Raw genomic sequence first — 15385 nt, forward strand, 5'->3', positions numbered from 1 at the left:
CCACACAGGAAACCGAGATGCCTACACCAGCAACCTTTACCAAGTTAAAAGAATCCATCTTCTAAATATTTCCTCTGCAGAAAAAGTGAAGACAAAATCAGTTCCCAGATGTCATCCATCTGACTTAAGAAAAGCCAGCTGACCATGCACGAAGTATTACTGTTTAAGAACAGATGACTATTATGTCCTTTTTATTCCTCACCTAGGCTGATCACTTGCTTTTACATTCCCAAAGAAAAAGCCAAGAAAGTCTTACGAAAAGTTCACACTTTGTTTTATGCTTTAGGACACACCAATTCCACTCACTCCAGCATCTTTAATAGTTGAAAGTTCATGAAAGCAACCTTCCTTAAAACTATTTTCCTTCACAGGACAGTATCAGAAAACATGGAGATTCCGAAAACCTACAATAAAGGAATTGGTAAGTTGCTGGTTCAGTGATCTCCAACTTCTGGTATTCTGGTAGCAAAGAATTTTAATGAAGATATTCTTGCAAATAATTTTAATAAAGGAAAGATCCAAATTTCCCTAGCACGTTCTTCACCAACGAACAGTTCTTGAACTGCGTTTCCCTACAGGTAAGGTGTGTAGTCTGTGGGGAAGGTTACTGCTAAGTCCTAGACACGGGTGAGGAGGGAAAAAAAAAAAAAAAAAAAAAAAAAAAAAAAAAAAGTGCTCTATTCAAAAAGAGGAGACAACCAATGAATTATCTTTTTTCTCTTATCCACTAAGTCTCATTGCATGCTTATTCCCTATAGGCTTCCTCTACCTCCACCCCCATCCCACCCCACACATTCCTGCTCACAAGCTTTAATTTGTCTAGTTTCAAATTCCCCAACCCTGCTCTATCACTGTGCTAGCGAACTTAGACAAATAGTTTAAAACTACAAATCTTAACAGGACGCCGTGTTAAGACTTCAGATGTGTGTCTGAAAATGTCATGCAGAGTTTTGTTTAATTACCTGCTATATATTTCAAATTAATATAGGAATTGCCAAACTAGAATAGGCAACTAGCCATTCAGTTTCGTAATACGGTGCTTTCCTTACAGCAGTAAATACCAGATGCTTCAAAGAAACACACACACAAAAAAAGCTGACACTATCAAGCATCCCAACCATAAGAAAATTCCTCTGTTTTAAAGTATGCCTTGAAGCTACAACTAAATCAACATAAATACGAGTCATTCCCTAAAAGAGGAACCCTGTTCTCCCCTGCCCTCATGTACTGTAAGAGCTAGCAATTGTGTGACCACAAAATGGGTTGATGCAGGAAGCTATTCCAACAGAAAACTGTTCATTATTTGGGCGGAGTTAGTGTTCCATTGGATTAGCCAACTCAACTCACACAAATGCCAGATCCTGCAAATGAGCAGAGAATTTGGTCAACCTTTTTTTGAATTAGATTAGCTTAGCTACAACACGAAAGCAAGCCAAGAGAGACATGAAGTCCTTATACAAGGCAAGCAGCAACAGCAAGGCTGGAAAGGGTCAAGAGGAACACGGCTGCTCCATTCCGCAGTAGATCATACTAGACTGGTTTAGCTTCAAGAATTTAGCTCTTAAGAAACTTAGGCTACAGCCACACCATAGTCTGAGCCAGTTTAAATCAGAACAGCTGCAATATCATCCTCCACTTTTTTCCATACATGCATTCCTGCCCATTCCTGTGCACCAATGTTGTGCATGTCTGATTCAGTAACCATTTCAGCAGGTTCAGCCCACCAAAGAAGCAGAAAAACATTCATTGTTTTATGCAGCTGGACTTTTCCACCTATTTTAACTCAGCTTTTGCCTTGGAGATCTACAGAGTAGTACTGCCAGCATGCAAAGGAAACAGGAATGCATGGCTCAGGTAAGCAGCCACTTACTTAAATAAGGTATAAACCATGGTTACTTTCAAAGAACTATTTGTTGACCTTAAATTGTTTATTAAATCAGTTTAAGAAATTTCCTTCTAAACTTTAATTCTACATCTCTTAATTTGCATTTACAATCACTTTTGGACTCATGCTGAGTTGAGGCACCTAACATGGATCTTGAGCTGCATGCAGGTTCATCACGTGGCCAGTAATACTGGGGCTGTGGCGGGTGCTGGGATGCTGAGTCATCCCGAGTTTCAGCTGCAGAAGAAAAGGAACCAGCAGGGACTGCCGGGGCTACACTGCTGGCTTGCCTGGGACTCCAGCCACGCTTCCCATACAGCCCTGCAGTACAGCAGAGCAATGCCCTGAGGAGTTGCTACTGCTGTGTCCACTGACTGAAACAACCCCACCTCTTCCTCTCCCTCTGGTCACGTCAGGTACGCTTGCCTTATCTTATCATTCTCTGACATACACAGATCTTTTAAGAGTCTCAGCATCGCGGAAGTTTTCCACATCTGTCTTTGGGCTTCAGTGATATTTACATCAATGTGCTCTACTGTCAAGGTATACACTATGTAATTGGTGGAAGGGCCAATTTTCAATTTTGGTACGTATCCCATTGTTCTGCTCAATTTTCCTATGTTTAGAAGTGTCTTCTCCATTCTACTTAACCTCTGTGAGGTAAATCATTTCAAGCTTTTAACGTCCTATGCTGAATTTTTGGTCTCTGAAGTCTTCAGCCACGTTCCTGACAGTCAGCAAGTCCACAAAGAAGTATCTCTGGTTATATCATCTACACAAATATCACATTTCTAAAGTTTTAAACAGCATCCTGTAATTTCCAACTTGACTTTGTAAAGTTAACATTCTCTTAATAATTTACTTAAGAAATTGCCTAGGTATTAAAGGACAAAACAACGCTCTAATCCTAAGTGTGAGTATGTGAAAACCTAAGCATTACTTCCTCCAATATCATTTATTACCGTCAAAGTTTGAGCCCTGTTTTGCTAAGCTTTCAACACAAATAATGGCAGAACTGGAAGCAAAAGCAGGTTATTATCCACTGAAGATACATTCTCTTCATCAACTCCTTTACGTTGTACAAAATTTTACTCAAACCAGACGCCCCACACAACAGTAGACAACAGAAAGAGTACAGAACACATTACCTCCTGGATTTTGTTCCAGGACACCTTTTCCTAGGCCAACTGAGGACTTTAACAAGGAAAATGAAACACAGAACTTTTGCTTGTGTCCTCCACCAGAAATCTGTATCAAAACATGTGCCTAAGCACTAGAAAAAAGAAAACTGGAAAATTAAGAGGGAAGATTTTCCATCTCTCTCCAACAGAAGTAATTGTTTGATATCAGACAATTCCCACCAAAAAACAAACAGCCACACAATTAGACAGTCCAGATTATTTATAAGGAAATTTCTATCTGCAATCTTTCAGCATTTTTATCTCACTCCTTTTCAAAAGGTCCGTTATTTATGTAGTTTTGAATGAACACTTTGTACGAAAATAATGTCCTTTTTTTGCATTCTCTTTCTAGTCATTTCCTTAATTTTTCCTCATTCTTGTACTACACATTCCTTAGTACTAGCTTTCCAGCTTGCATACTTTATCTTTTCTTCTTGCAATAGATGCAGCATTCGGAGACATTAAATGCAAGAAAGCAGAAAAGCCCACAATTCATGCTTGCCATATTTAATTCCCCAAAAACAGGCAGAAGACAGGAAAGAAGAAAACATCACCAAGATATAAAAACAATACTGAAATGCTGAAAGACCAATTATGCATCTTAGAGGCTACAGCTACAGTCCAGGATGGCTGCCTTCACAGAACACGCTGTCCAAAGGACAGCACACTCAGACCAGTAAGATGTTCACACTTTCTGTCAAGAAGTTGCCTTGATTTGAAGACATCCTACAGAATTTCAAGTCTCTGATAAAATCATAGACACCTCAAAATAAAAGACAAAATATGTAAAAAAAAAATTTAGTAATACCAGAATCAACAATCCTGTTTTCCCATGCATTTGTTTTGTGCTTGACTGATTCATGCTACAATAAGGTACAAATTCTGACCAAAGTTCTTCCCCAGAGTCAGTTTTAAGATTTCCCTCCTATATAGATTCCCCAATAATGAACAAGGTATAAGATCACATGGCAGCCTCTTCTTCAGGGCTGAGGGTACTTTTGTATTTCCTTCCGACATAGTATTATTCGAATACAACTTTCAGAAATTTAATTCTTCCCTGGATCTCCAGTGATTTTTTTTTTTTGACTGATATATGAGGAAGAGAAATAGAACAGGTAGAGGTACAAAACAACACTGCAGTCTCCTTTCTTTAGGAAAACCAAATTAAAAAGTTGAAAAAAATAAAAAATTATAATAGTGTTACACAGCTTGACACTGGTGGTATTAATATTATTCCTGTAACATAAGCTTACTATCTACAGAATCATTTTACTTAACATTTCTAATGCACCTTAATGTCTTGCTTTTCCTTTTTAATCGCCACAGAAAAAACAAGCCAACAGGAAAACAGAACAGAAAACTTACAATTTAGTTGAAAACACTGTAAGTTGTAGTAACAGTTCAAATTATTCTGATGCACATACTTTTTCAGCCACGTTCTTTTTTGGCATATACGTAACTACACATGCATACAGCAGCATGCTTTAGTTATGTCACATTATCACCTCTAGCTCCATGATAATTTGTACTGTCCATTGAAAATTCCTTTTAGTTTATTTCAAACGTGTTTGCTATCTTGGAGTCAGAACACAAACAGAAGAAAAAAGTCCCCCTGAAACTCTTAAATAAACCCATAAACTTCAAGTACCTATGCAAAAATGAATCTCCATAATTTCTTCTTAATTGAGAGGTCCTATAGTCCTTATCCTGAAATCAACAAATAAAGCAACCCTCCTCTCTGTTCTACATAGGGAAAGCAAAAATATTTCTAATGCAAATTAGCAAAGTCAACAATTGTATTTGATTATCACAGTAAATGCTAAAGAACATGGTATCATGTACATCTACATGATTCAGATGACGTATGGCACACATGGAATTCATTATTAGAGTACAGATGCTCCATTTTACAATCTTTTTCCAAGTACCCTTTCAGCACATTCCCAGCCTGAGCTCATTCTCACCAAGATTTCCATCCTCAATGGTCAGCACCACTTCATCCATCACCAAGGCCCGGAAATCTAGCTCCTCTTCACAGCACTTGGCCTTCAGCGCTCTCAGGATCTCCTGCTGAGGGTAGTCTTCTCTGATGCGACGGTCTGTTAAGAACCACAGCCTGGGAGCAACTGAACTGCACATCTTGGACTTGTCTTGCAACCTTCAAGGTTTCCTTTCAGTGGAACTTCTAGATGGTGGAGAAGATGAGACTCTGTTAGAGTACATAGGCTCCTATCTTCATGTTCCCCACTGCACCAAGTCCTACTCCCTCTGCACAATTCAGTCCTTTTCAATGGAGTGCAACTTCCAACCTCCAAGTGGGAAAATAATGTCTACGCCTAATCTGCAACAGAAGTAACAACAGAAACAAATCCATTTACATTCAATGGAATGTAAATGCTAGAAACCACGTCTCAGTCCTCATCCCAGTTTCATCCACAAGAAGCACACACTGGATGTAACGACTGGTACCAGTATTAGCATCCCCGTTTCTAGACAGTACTGAGAGGCATGCCAAGGACTGAAAACATTTTGAATGGCCATCTCTGAAGGCCAGAATTTCAACTTTATGATTGGGATTAATTCCTTACAATTGGAAATAACTCAGCCCTCTACTAGGTACCACTAAAGCATCGGTGACAGACTTGATGTATCCCTTTCCACCATACATGGAAGACAGTGTGCCAAATTCTTTGTGTTAAAAAAAGCAGTCCAGAAGGAAGAAATCCATTTAAACAGAATTTTCCACATAAGTATTTCAAGACCGATTTTCTCTTACAAATACTTCACATCTACTGTAAAATATGTTTAGTATTATCCAGAACATATTAATGGAAAAACCAATGGAACAAGGAGCATCAACAAAATGTTAAGAATACCAAACATTAATATGTGTAAACTAAAGCAAAATCAAGGTTTGAATCTCAGTGCTAGCCCTTTCTTGCTCCAATTTTTTTTTTTAAATCATCTTTATACATAAACAGCACTAATGAATTCAGCACCAAAAACAGAAAAAAAAACAGCTCAAATTGAAGAATTTCAATGTTGCTAGAAGTGATAATGGCAAGATACTGCTCCTTTTGCTTTGAATACAGAGGACTTGGACTATTTTTGAGTATATACTAAAACATTTTAAAAGCTGCAAAACAATTACAGGTACGTTAATGGACTACTCATTTACACTCAAGGAAAACAAGAAGCAGAATGGTGTAGGGAAAAAGAATTCTGGAGAAAGAGAGTGCTGTTTTCTGTGACACATTCTAAACTTTCATATTAAAATAAAGAGGTAGAAATCATTGTTTTCACCAATATAGCTTACATGAGTTTCAAACAGAATTGAATAGAAACAGGGACAGAAACAGGAGTTTTGCCTGGTAGTCCTAATGACAAGACTTGCTGTCAGCAGAAAATGTACGTGCAGAAACACCACAGGTATAGAACTGCTTTAATTTCATATTACAAATATTTTTAGTTTCTGTACCAGGTTTTGGGACAAAACGATTGTTTTGCTACAATCATAAGAACAAGCTCATTTTTTTTGTAATTAAAAACCCAGTTTTTTTCTACTAGTACAGCTTTTTCTTGACAAGATGATAAAAATTTAAGTGGCAATTTTTATTCCTGGTACTGAGAACTATAATGACAACAAGCAAAGACTGTGACTTTTTTTCCATTGCTTTGGTAAATGAGAGGCAACAATAAAGCCAAGGACTAAAGTTCTTCACACTATCAGACTGAAAGGAAGCAGAAGCTAGGGGAAAGGCAATCACAGATGCAGACCAGCCTTTGACAGCAGTCAAGATGCTCAAGGTAAAGCAGGAAAAGGAGTATTTGCTCCCTGCGGGAAAATGGGTATGGGAGGTTGTAAAGAATATCTTTTGATACCTCAAAGAACGCCTTTTTTCTTCAAAGCAGCTGAAAGTGAAAAGGGCAAGATGAGGCTTGGGCTTGCAATGGCTGACAACTCTCAGATCCTGCCCCACTTTTGCCTCTCTGAACAATGGATTTCTCTACATGGTAGTTTACAGAAAACTTCCTGGGACAACATAGTCAGCTAAGAATTGGGACAAGCTATATTTTTCAGAAATGGCACTGCTACAGCAGTTCAGAAGGCTTCTTGTCCATTTACCTTTATTTCTGCTATTTGCATGAATGACTGGGGAGACCAAACAGCCCCACCTACAGCCCCTCTTTTGAAAAGCAGCTCTACCTAACAGGCTAGCCTACCTCATTTTAAAAAAACGCTATAGAAAATTGAGTACATAAAAAAAAATATACTAGACACTTTGTCATAATTAAAACAAAACAAAACAAAAAATCAGAAGCCATTACAGATTTTCAGCCTGTTTGGGTTTTTTGGTTTGCGTTTTTTTTGTGGGTTCTCTTTTTTCCCCTCAGTACCGGTTCTAACACTGGTGCAAACAAACAAGTATTTTCTCCCCAGCAGCCTTCTCCCCATTTTTGCTTGCTACTAACCCTTGATTTTTTTGCTAACAGGGATCTGCTCCCATTTTTCTCAAATCTCTTTTCTACATGGCCCCACCTCCACCCCCTTAAATCTGCAGAGACTGTGCCATCACCTCTCCCTGATTGCCATTTCAGCACTTTCTTCTTCAACCTTTGCTGATTTTTAAGAAAGGAAGAAAAAAAGGTATAGCCTTTTCTTTCCTCCATCTTTCTTCTGTTTTTGAAAGGAGCTACAGCATATCAAGAAGAGCCACCCAGATACCTCAATTAGCACATTAAACCAGCAGTCACATGAAAATGCCTTGGGTATGCATATCCATCTCCCTCCTAATACTATGTCTCATTTCCTCTAAATCTCATAAGTTTTATAAATGTATACGCAAAGGCTCGCATCTCATCTTGAGGCAGGCAGGTAACAACCTCAAGTCTGGAGGTAAAGATTATGAAACTCACTTTAGATCAAGCTATGAGCCAGCAGCAGAAACTAGTAATCCTAACTACTGGTTCCTTGACCTCCAACCCAATACCACATTTTTTTTTTTGCCACCTGGAAAAATATCCTTTTCACACTAACATTCTCCTCCTAAAACCAGAATCTACCTACCAGTTTCAGCCTCTCCTTATAATCTCTATTTTGATTGTGTAAGAAGTCTCATGGAACACAAAACCTGCAATTTACCCTATTAACCCAAACATCTTAACAATCCCTCCCACATTCTCAAGAAAATGGTCTGTAGGAGGAAAGCTTGCCTTGCAGTGAGATGCACAAGAGCATTAAGCTCTCAAGCTGGATATGATTTCCAGAATTTTTCCCTGAAAACCAACTCCACCCATTTCAATCTAAAAGACACAGCCTCAGACAATGCTGGGTGTGCATGGAATACTTCCTAATCCATGACAGCATCTATTGCAAAATGAGTATAGTATATATAAGGAGAAGAGCAGATGTTCAAATGTCTTCAAGACGACCAGCTGAAATGCAGTTTTCACTCAAAGCTACTGCAGTCAATGTAACTACAACCTTTCAATAACTATTTAATAGATTTATGAAATGAAAAGGAAAAAATCATCATAAACTTAACTGCATAAAACAGGCTGGGAGAGGTAAAAGGGTGGCATCAAAGTAAAAGCTCTATGATAAAAATCGAACTAGCTGCATGTCACGCCAGCCATGCAGCCACTGCTGCCTCTGCTTCAGAAAGATGCTGTGTGGAACAGATTCTTTGCAATTTATAGAGGGAACAGAACGCTCACCTCAACTCTGAGCTGTGGCATCCCTGTATTGCTTAAGCTAGGCTTTATTCTGGCATTCACACAGCACCTTGCTCCCCTCCCCATCACATGCAAACGTATTTCCTCCTGCGTTCCTTGAAGCTGTAATACACCTTTAGCAACTGTTCTAACAAAAGCATTCACTGTGCTACTTTTCTGCTTTACATCATATGTGAATATGTTTTATTAACATCACAGGGGATTCCACCAATCAGATCAGCTGTCTAGAGAGATCTGGAAATCTTCTCTGAAGACCACTCTTTTTCCCTTGAAGGGGTCTTCTCTTCACAGAGAGAGCCTTAGAGACCTGCCTCCAGGAATGGGAGATTGGTCTCCGTTGTCCATTTACTCCTTGTCCTGTCTTCAACACCCAAAAGCAGGAGAAAAATGGACTAGTCTCTTTTTCATCATGATGTATTTTCCCCTAAGCTGAAACAAGAAACCAGTTATTAGGAGATACTAATTCATTTGTGTATTACTGATAAATGCGTAATGTAAAATATATCTAGTACGCAAAAAGATCATTCCGTATCCTTTCTATTCAGAACACAGCTACTCAATGCCTTTGTAAATTAAAAGGGCTAGGTCGTTTCTTTCCTATGGGAGTGACAAATGGAATCCCAGATGTTTTGTAGCATCAGGAATCAATGTGATCTAGCTATCTCAACTGCTCGACTTCTGATCTGATGTTGTAGCACGCTCCCATTGCCTATAGTGTGATCTGTGAAACAAGTTAGTGGAACAATTATTACCATCAGCCCCTCCCAGAATCATCTCTTTTTCAGACCCTGGCTCAGACTCTCAGCCTCAGTTACAGCACTATGCAGCTAACACAACTCCATGGATTTCAGCAGTTAATAAAGAGGTAAAAACTAATCGGAGTTTTAGCGTACCTCTAGGCACATTTAATCCCTACAGCTCAGATAATGACAATAAAAATCTCATGGAAGTGAGAAGGAAAGAGCAAAGAGACTGACAGCTATGATTGCCATGGGAAATGGAGAACTAGGAAAAATATGCTCCAAGCCCTCACCTCACTATGAATAAACACTGCACCTTCGCATTTATCATTAATGCATATCCCTTAATACTTGTTTGCAGAACAGTGTTACTCAAGTTGGAAAAGGTATTCTGCTTTCCTTTTTATCATAAATTAGCTAAGGCTTGAAACTGAGTACACACTTCCAAAAAACCAACTGTCTCTACCATTACAGCAGTTTCTAGAATGCTATTTTGGAGGCCACACCTCAAGACGCTGAAGACCTAATAACAGTTGGCAGATGCTCGTAAGTTATCTCTGAATTATAAAGTCAATCTTAGGTAGCAGACCAGTTAAACAGCTAACGAACGGTCATCCGGCATATGACCCAGCATATGATCTATCATACGCTGTCATGGAAGTCTCTGTCTCATCTTAATGAGAAGAGAGCAGTATTTCAAACATCCCAGAAATGACTTTCTATGTCATAGGGAAAGCAGGTCTGAAAACAGTTCACAGCTGTTTCAAGTATAAAGCACAATTAATTTTTTTCCACACAAAGACACCAGAATGATGATCATGTAAAGAAAACCTGAAGGAAATATGTATAGATGATGAATTATATACAGAGATAAAAACTGACATCTTGAACCACTTGTTAAAATTGCTTTAGAAAAAATAAATCCAAGATAAATCAACTCATTCCTGACACTGCTGCTTCGTGGTGATTCTTAAGGGCAACCTCAAGAAAAATTCCTCTCTTACCTACCAGAAACCAGTTTTCCTAAGACTGTCAAATAACTGTTTGAGAATCTTTGGAAAGAACACATTTTTAAAAACTGAAGAATCTGAAAAATTAAAATATTTATTTAAATGCATTTTTTATAATATATTGAGCAGCTGCAGCGCAATCTGTCCAGTGCTGCTGCATTATCATCCGCCCTCTGCACATGCATCATAGCATTTAAAGTCACTGCAGGCAGGTGAACCCCAAGCACAACCTCTTTGAAAGCGTATCACAGTATTCACCTCCTTTTCCCTGTGAGATTTGTAGACTGCAACAGTCAAAGGATATGGGAATATATTAATCGTTCCCATTCATTCCCAGTACAACCCGCCATCCCTGCAGACGGGCAACTGCACTCCCTTGCGACGGCTTTCATCTGCTCGTCCCCACCTTTGCACTGAGTAACGTTAAAGATGCTAGCAGCAATCCTTTCAGGCACAATTGCCTCTAAAAGGCAGACATCCACACACACACACACCCCCGCCCCGTCCTTCCTCCTCTATGCTTGCAAGTAGGTGATAACATTCCTCATTCACACACCCCACTTCCTGATTTCCAGTAAATAATCTATTCTCTTCCCTCTCTGCAATACTAGCCCGATACTGGTCAGCATCAGCTATCCTTCTACTTCGGTCTTAGTATTTTTTCCCTACAACAGGCTCTCAGCTTTTTCACCCCCCTCCGCTCTCCCTGTGTGTGTGTGCACGCACGCCCGTGCAAGTAAAACATCCGTTTCCTCCCACATCGGCTGCTTTTCCGAAGAGAGGTTCTTCCACCTCTGCCCAGGTTCCCCGGCAATGTGGTACAATACCCCCCTCTCTTCCCCGATCCGTGTGTACGCAGCCAGATTTCCCTGCTCCCTTCCCCCACCCCCCTCTCTGTCTCTGTGCATGCTTCTCCCAGCGCCTGGAGTGGGGGAAGGGAAACATGCACTGTATGAATGAATGGGCTGAAGAGACTTACCAGAAATTTGGTGAGGAAGGAGTGGAAGACGAAAAAAAAGATACCAAAGATGGGTGCTTCCTTCAGTGTGCCAAGTGCTGCTTCAGTCCTGGCTCCCTTAAGGAGGTCACGTGTCTTGCTGGGTACCCCTTTTCCTGGATCCTCTACTAACCAAAAAGGGTGGCAAGGAGTCTTCTGGATGCCTCTCTGCACTGCGCTCCAAAGGAGGGAAGGGTACTACTGAAGCTCCCAAAGCAAGCAAGGGATGATGATGAGGATAACGTTCTCCTGGTCCTAGAACAGGCAACGTCTAGCAGATGCCTTGGGGACCAAGATGGATTTCTGAGGGGGGAAACGGGGAGTAAATGACTGTTAAATAATTGCCAAATTGTCCTCCCCTACGGGGGAGGAGGGATGGGAAGGAGGAAAAAGAGTACTGGTGAAGAGCTGTAGCTTTCTATGTAAAATAGACTCAGTCCTCGTGTCTCTGCTTCCTCAGAACTAAACCCCTAAATGACTCTGAAGTCACCAACACCTAGGGAGGAAAAAAAGGAGAGACACCCCTATTAGACATAAACAAACATATAAAGGTATCTAATAAAGATAAACTAAATCCCAACGGAAGTACAAGACAGTAAGCAAAGGAAAAGATGGGAAGAACACAATTGGGGGAAATGTGCAACTTCAAATAATGTACAGAAATATACTACTACAGAAACCCCTTTTAAGGGGAAAAAGAAACGAGTAGGTTAAGCAGTTTGTTCCTTTACCAAAGAATGCGCGTTCAAAGGAAAGATAGATCTGTATCTACACGTGAGCATATGAAGAAATTAAGTTTTAAAACCTATGAAAACTATTCCTATTTATTTGTGTGAGTCTTTAAACCCCTCCCCCAGAAACACATTTAGAATTCAGATGAGGAGACTGGAGGAAAGTATGTTTCAGGTCAGAAGCATATATTCCTATGCATTAGACCCCACTCTGCCACAGAAAATACACAATCGTTTATAAACGATGACCAAAAAAAAAAAAAAAACCAAAAAACACCAAAACAACGTGTCTAGAGGATGCTTGCTTAAACGATGGAGTTAATTAAAGATTAACAGTCGCACAGTTCGAAAACCGAGCCCCTGGCAGATCCTAGGTAGTTAAGTCACCCATGTGCAATTAGCGCTTTAAACATCAGAAAACAAAAGAGAAGAAACCTAGTTGTAAAGATTTCGTTGCAAGACTCAACGGCAGACACACACCCCCCTGCATCACGTGAAAAACTACCCCCAACAAGCGCAGATTTTCACGTTCACGCGCACGGCAGCGGTTCTTCACCCCGTGTCAGCGGCTGCTTGCACCCGCGAACGCGTGTGAGCAGGCAGGCGGCGTGCAAGCCCGGCTGCCTGCGAGGCGGGAGGGACGGAGGCGACCTCCCCCACCCCGCACACGCAGCACTACACCCCAGCCCGACCCGGGGGGCGGGAGCACCGCCACCCGGCAGCCGCGGCGCGGAGCCCCCCCCCCGCCCCCCGCTTTCCCCGGCGCACAACCGGCGGCCGCCGCTTCCCCGGCCCGAAGCGGCCGCGGACACCACCCACCTGGGCGCCCCGGCTGGCCGGCGGGAAGGCGCCGGCAGCTGGGAGCGCTGCTGCCCCGCTCGGCGCGCAGGGATGCACAATCACCATGGGCACAGCGCGGCGGCGGCGGCGGCGGGGCGGGACGGCTGAGGGGACGGTCCCAACCCCCCCCGCCCTCCCCCCCCGGGCACGGCGGACCCCACCCCCGGGCTCGCACCCGCTCAGCCCGACATCTCACCCGCCCCGGGCACCGCCGGACCTGAGGGGACCCGCGGGGGCGCGCCGGCGCCCCCCCCCAACCCCTCCCCTCCGGCACCGGGCCCAGGAAGGGAAGCCGCGGGGCGACGAGAGCTCCGGGGAGACTCGCCCCTTCCTCCCCGCCGGCAGCGGTCGCTCGGCGGCGCGGTCCTAAAGGGAAGCGGGCGAGGCGAGGCTCGGCCCCCCCCTTCCCCCTCCTCGGTGTCCCTCCTCCCCGCGGCTGGGGTGAGGAGGCCGGCTGTTCCCTGCACCGAGACCCCCGCCCCCCGCGGCCGCCGCTCCAGCCACAGCGCGGCCGCCGCTGCCGCCGCCTCCCGCGCTCGCTCCCGCCGCCCGACTGAAGCGGCGACGGCGCCAACGGCCGAGCGGGGCCGGCACGCGCTGGGGGAGGGGGCGCGAGGCGGGGCGCCCGGCTCGGGGTGGGGCGGGCGCGGGGAAGCGCGCGAGGGCGGTGGCGGCGGCAGCGGCGCGCTCCCGCTTGACGCCCCGCGCGCTGCCCGGGGGCGCGAAGGCGGCGGGGGAGGGGCGGCGGGGCCGAGCCGAGCCCAACCGAACCGAACCGAACCGAACCGGTGCCCGTGCCCGTCCGGGCCCCCGGCGCCCCGGGGCTGGGCGGCGGCACCGCCCGCACGCTGAGGCCGCCCCCGTCTAACGGCCGAGGCCTCCGGCTCGCGCCTGCCCTCCGCCACCGGCCCCAGCCAGGGCTTTGGTCAACCCGCCGCCGCGGCAGGCCCCGGCCCGGGCCCGGGCTCCAGCCGCAGCAGCCTGGCCCCGGCGTCGCCGCCCGGCTTCTCCCGCAGCCCAGCCAGGCACGGCGCAGCCCTGCCGGGGCGTGCGCCCCACCTTCCGCCCTGGCTGCCCACTGGTGGCGCGGGCACGGCCCCGCTGCCGCGTTGACCGGCTGCAGCACTGCACGGGTGCCCGGCTGCAGCACCACAGGGGCTGCGGCAAAACGCACGAGGCCCGTCGCGCTCGTCTCTGCGGCGGTTGGCACGTGGCGCGCGAAGCCCAGACCTTTGTCCTTCACGCGACAGATCGCTGCGTGCGGTGTCCCACACACCACCTGCCGCGCACCATCGCGCGCCTGACGCAGCCCGCGCTGCATCATCCCTCGCTGCTGTCATTTCTCCAAAATAATAACTGTTGGCAACCAACAACCATGACACATCCCAGGCATTAACCAACACACCTCCTTTATCAGTTTCTTTGGCACACCTACAAAGTTTCCCCTGTACCACGCCCTTTTTATTCACTATATCGTATTAGCTGTATATTCCATGTTGGCAGCACGTTGCCTCCAAAACACATGGCGGGCAGGCTTTGGACACAAAACACCCACAGCATCAGTGGTCCTTCCTCTTTCCCATCTCCTGTACTTCCATGAATGGTTGAACTGGCACTTGCAACACGCGACTACTTGCTAAGCAGCACGCGCGTTGAAAATCCCCTAGGTTCTACCTTACGTCCGGTAATTGCTTTAATTGCTTCACCTGAGCGGTATAAACAAAATGCTGCCTGCACGGGACTGTCACGTATCTGACAGTCCCGGTACAACTGACTGCCTAGTCCAACATGACGGTTAGCAGGGAATTCCCAAGAATCCCAGTATCGACTGGTTTGACGTCTGCCACGTGCATAGCAAACCCACACGATGGCCCCACGGGCACCGAGGGGCACGTACCCGAACTGCACATCTATGAATCGTCATTCGTGTACGTGGCACAGGGAGCTCCGTTCCATCCCTCGCCACAGGGCCACAGAGCGGTTGAGGCTGGCAGGCCTCTCTGGAGACGGTCTAGTCCGGCCCCACTGCTCAAAGCAGGATCAGATAGAGCAGGTTGCCCGGACTCGTGTCCAGTTGGGTTTTGAGTACCTCCACAATGTCTCTGGGCAACCTGTTACAGTGTTTGACCACCCCTACAGAAAAGAAAAAAAAAAAAAAAGTTTTTCTTGTGTTTAAATGGATTTTCTTTGTATTTCAGTTTGTGCCCATTGAATAGACAAGACTGGGCATGATGGAGCAGAGTCTGCCTCCACCTCTTTCACTCC

At 44.7% G+C, this 15385-nt stretch overlaps 1 protein-coding gene across 6 annotated transcripts in view; it reads right to left on the minus strand.

Moving 5' to 3' along the window:
* Positions 1–13235, minus strand: part of RIMKLB (ribosomal modification protein rimK like family member B) — a 57646-nt gene extending 44411 nt beyond the window's left edge. For all 6 annotated transcript variants that reach the window (XR_015706753.1, XR_015706754.1, XR_015706751.1 and 3 more), the window contains exons 1-3: positions 13100–13235; positions 11532–12045; positions 5031–5251 (exon numbers count right to left, since the gene is read on the minus strand). Coding sequence is in view for 2 of the 6 variants with exons in the window: in XM_087767057.1 (XP_087623183.1) it covers positions 5031–5205 (175 nt within the window). In the remaining 4 variants the exon portion in view is untranslated. The remainder of the gene's footprint in view (positions 1–5030; positions 5252–11531; positions 12046–13099) is intronic.
* Between the last annotated feature and the right edge of the window lie 2150 nt (positions 13236–15385).

Source organism: Nipponia nippon, unplaced genomic scaffold (genome assembly GCF_047370975.1).
Source record: "Nipponia nippon isolate SJK-2023a ecotype South Korea unplaced genomic scaffold, ASM4737097v1 scaffold_3, whole genome shotgun sequence".
Taxonomy (NCBI): Eukaryota; Metazoa; Chordata; class Aves; order Pelecaniformes; family Threskiornithidae; genus Nipponia; species Nipponia nippon.